The sequence below is a fragment of the Antrostomus carolinensis genome, unplaced genomic scaffold (genome assembly GCF_000700745.2).
Source record: "Antrostomus carolinensis isolate BGI_N321 unplaced genomic scaffold, ASM70074v2 scaffold53992, whole genome shotgun sequence".
NCBI classification, from domain to species: domain Eukaryota; kingdom Metazoa; phylum Chordata; class Aves; order Caprimulgiformes; family Caprimulgidae; genus Antrostomus; species Antrostomus carolinensis.
The window spans coordinates 2,045-4,804 of NW_010301308.1; the positions used below are offsets into that span (position 1 = coordinate 2,045).

At 50.1% G+C, this 2,760-nt stretch overlaps 1 protein-coding gene across 1 annotated transcript in view; it reads right to left on the bottom strand.

The window, feature by feature from the left end:
- The window catches only part of GNPNAT1 (glucosamine-phosphate N-acetyltransferase 1), a gene marked incomplete at its 5' end in the record, with an annotated part of 3,297 nt that extends 579 nt beyond the window's left edge, over positions 1-2,718 (bottom strand). Inside the window, 4 exons of the mRNA XM_010163383.2 lie at positions 552-613; positions 1,337-1,464; positions 2,410-2,472; positions 2,642-2,718. Coding sequence (XP_010161685.2) covers positions 552-613; positions 1,337-1,464; positions 2,410-2,472; positions 2,642-2,718 — 330 coding nt within the window. The remainder of the gene's footprint in view (positions 1-551; positions 614-1,336; positions 1,465-2,409; positions 2,473-2,641) is intronic.
- Between the last annotated feature and the right edge of the window lie 42 nt (positions 2,719-2,760).

The following is a 2,760-nucleotide window of genomic DNA, read 5'->3' on the forward strand; positions in this document are numbered from 1 at the left end:
TCCCTACACCAGGTTGCACAGGAAAGTGTCCAGGTGGGTTTGGAACATCTCCAGAGAAGGAGACTCCACACCCTCTCTGGGCAGCCTGTCCCAGGGCTCTGGCACCCTCACAGGAAAGAAGTTTTTCCTTAAGTTTGTCTGGAACTTCTGATGTTCCAGTTTGTGCCCATTGCCCCTTGTCCTGTCACTGGGCACCATCCATTTGGCCCCCACACTTCAGATATTTATAGACATTGATCAGATCCCCTCTCAGGCTGCTCTTCTCCAGGCTGAACAGTCTCAGCTCTCTCAGCCTCTCCTCGTCAGGCAGATGCTCCAGCCCCTCATCACCTCACCTTGCACTCTGCCAGGCAGTGATACCTCCTAGCTAAACTCTTTTCCCATGCCTGGCTGGGGAGGATCTGCCCCTCAGAGCTGAAATCCTGTTCCCAGAGCTCTGAGGAACCATCTTTGCCAGCGTGTTTGCTGACACCCATCAGCGTGGGGACAGAAACCAGCTGAGCGAGGGCTCGCTGCCTGCCCGCCAGTGAATGGTGAAGGTGAATACTTACAGCTTCCCCAGCTGCCTTCCTCTGCACTCCCCGCTCACCACGACATCTTCTATCCTTCCCCTCTGTGAAAACACAGGCAAGGGTTACTCGAAGGGAACGCTGTTGTGTTAGTTTCCCTCCAGTGCTACGTTTCACACTTGGATTTTCTGCTGCCTAGTGAGATTCAGCTCCTGCTGTGCTCCACACACTCGTAATTCCCCTTCCAGCACCCAGCAGAGCTGCAGGCCCAGCACAGCCTGACCCACCGAGGGATTTGTGTCTCTCCAGCTCCCTGTCTGGCTGGGATGTCACAGCAGCGAGATCCTCAACCATCTGCTCCATCAGAACCAAGCCTGACTAGTTCAAAAGTTCACTGGGAGAATGGGACAGACATCAAATTGCTCTTTTTTCTTTAAGAGAAGCCAAAGCTTCCTTTCACTATTTCCTTCCTTTCACTATTATTTCCTTCCTCTCACTATTATTTCCTTCCTCTCACTATTATTTCCTTCCTCTCACTATTATTTCCTTCCTCTCACTATCACTGGGAGAATGGGACAGACATCAAATTGCTCTTTTTTCTTTAAGAGAAGCCAAAGCTTCCTTTCACTATTATTTCCTTCCTTTCACTATTATTTCCTTTCACTATTTAGCTGAGCACCCAAGGATGGGAGAGACTTTTCAAGTGTTTTTGTCACTGCCCAGCAGAAGGTACTTCATCCCACAGTAACACCAGGAAAACAGGAACAGAGACAGGGGACAGGGTCTCTGTCCTCACTGTGCAGCTGCAGTGAGGGAACAGAACATACCTTTGCACAGGAGTGAGTGAACTTGTGTTCTATCACCAGCGTCGCCGTAGCGACAATCTGTCCAAGATTTGTGTCTTCTACGACAGTGACGTAGTAATCTCCAGATCTCTTCATGTGCTCAAAGGTTTCTGTAGGAGCAGACAAGACAGCAGAACTGTTAATCTCAGATTAAATTGCTGGGAAGCCTAATGCTTGCAACAGATTCTAAATGCAGATCGCTGCAGGGTTCAGGATCACAAGGAAGATGCGCCCAAGACACCCCAGAACCTGGAAGTCCCAGAGTCAGACTAACCCAAAAAATGCAGAAATTAAACACATGCCTTTTCCTGAGCTGCCAGGAGAACCCTCCGTCCCCAGCACCACAATGAAGGTGGCAGCACCTCCTCTAAGTTCTTTCACACCTCAGTGAAACCAGTGAAGCCAGCTCAGGATGCTGTTGAGCTGTGATCAAAGGCTTCTGCCTCCCCAGTGCTTCTGTGACACCTCAGCCAAAACAAGCCACCCCCCAGCAGCCTGCCAGGTATCTACAGCTCAGTCTCAAAATCATAGAATGAATCATAGAATCACAGAATGGTTTGGGTTGGGAGGGACCTTAAAGCTCATCCAGTCCCAACCCCCCTGCCATCAGCAGGGACACCTTCCACTAGACCACCTTGCTCAAAGCCTCATCCAGCCTGGCCGAGAACACTTCCAGGGAGGAGCAGCCACAGCTTCTCTGGCCAACCTGGGACACGGTCTCACCACCCTCACACTAAAGAATTTCTTCCTCACATCTCATCTCCATCTCCCCCTTCCAGTTTAGAGCCATTTCCCCTTGTTCTGTCATTAACTGCCCTTATGAAAAGTCCCTCCCCAGCACATACACAATTTGAGCCTGACCCAGCCAAGAAAGCTGCTGCGACCAGATCCGACGCTGAGCGCCAAAGGCTGCCCCAGGGGAGCTGAGCTAATAAATCCCTCTGGCATCAGGAGGTCACAGAAGCCTCACAACCCAGTAGCTTCGTTGTCAGCATCAGCATCCTCTGGTTCCCAGCAAGCTCTACAGAAATGCCAAGAAATAATGATGTACTCACTGATAAACTGCTCTGGGCTTGGAACTCCAGTTTCAGTCAGCTGACCCAGAACCTTGAAAAAGCCTGTTATAAAAGAAGGGAAAAGAAATAAAATCACAAATCCTCATTGAGGGACAGACATACAGAGAGCTCCACACAGCACAGAACAACTGACACGGCTGTTTGGAGAGTTAATGTCCCCACAGCACCATCCAGCTCAGTTGTAGGAAAAGGCCTGAGCTCTGCATGTTACAGAACCAGACTGTGATCTCAAAATCAAACTCCCGCCTCGAGTGACGCTGAAGGATCAGCTCATGTGTCAGCAGCAAACTGCAGCGTGAGCACAGATCATGGAATCATTAAGGTTGGAAA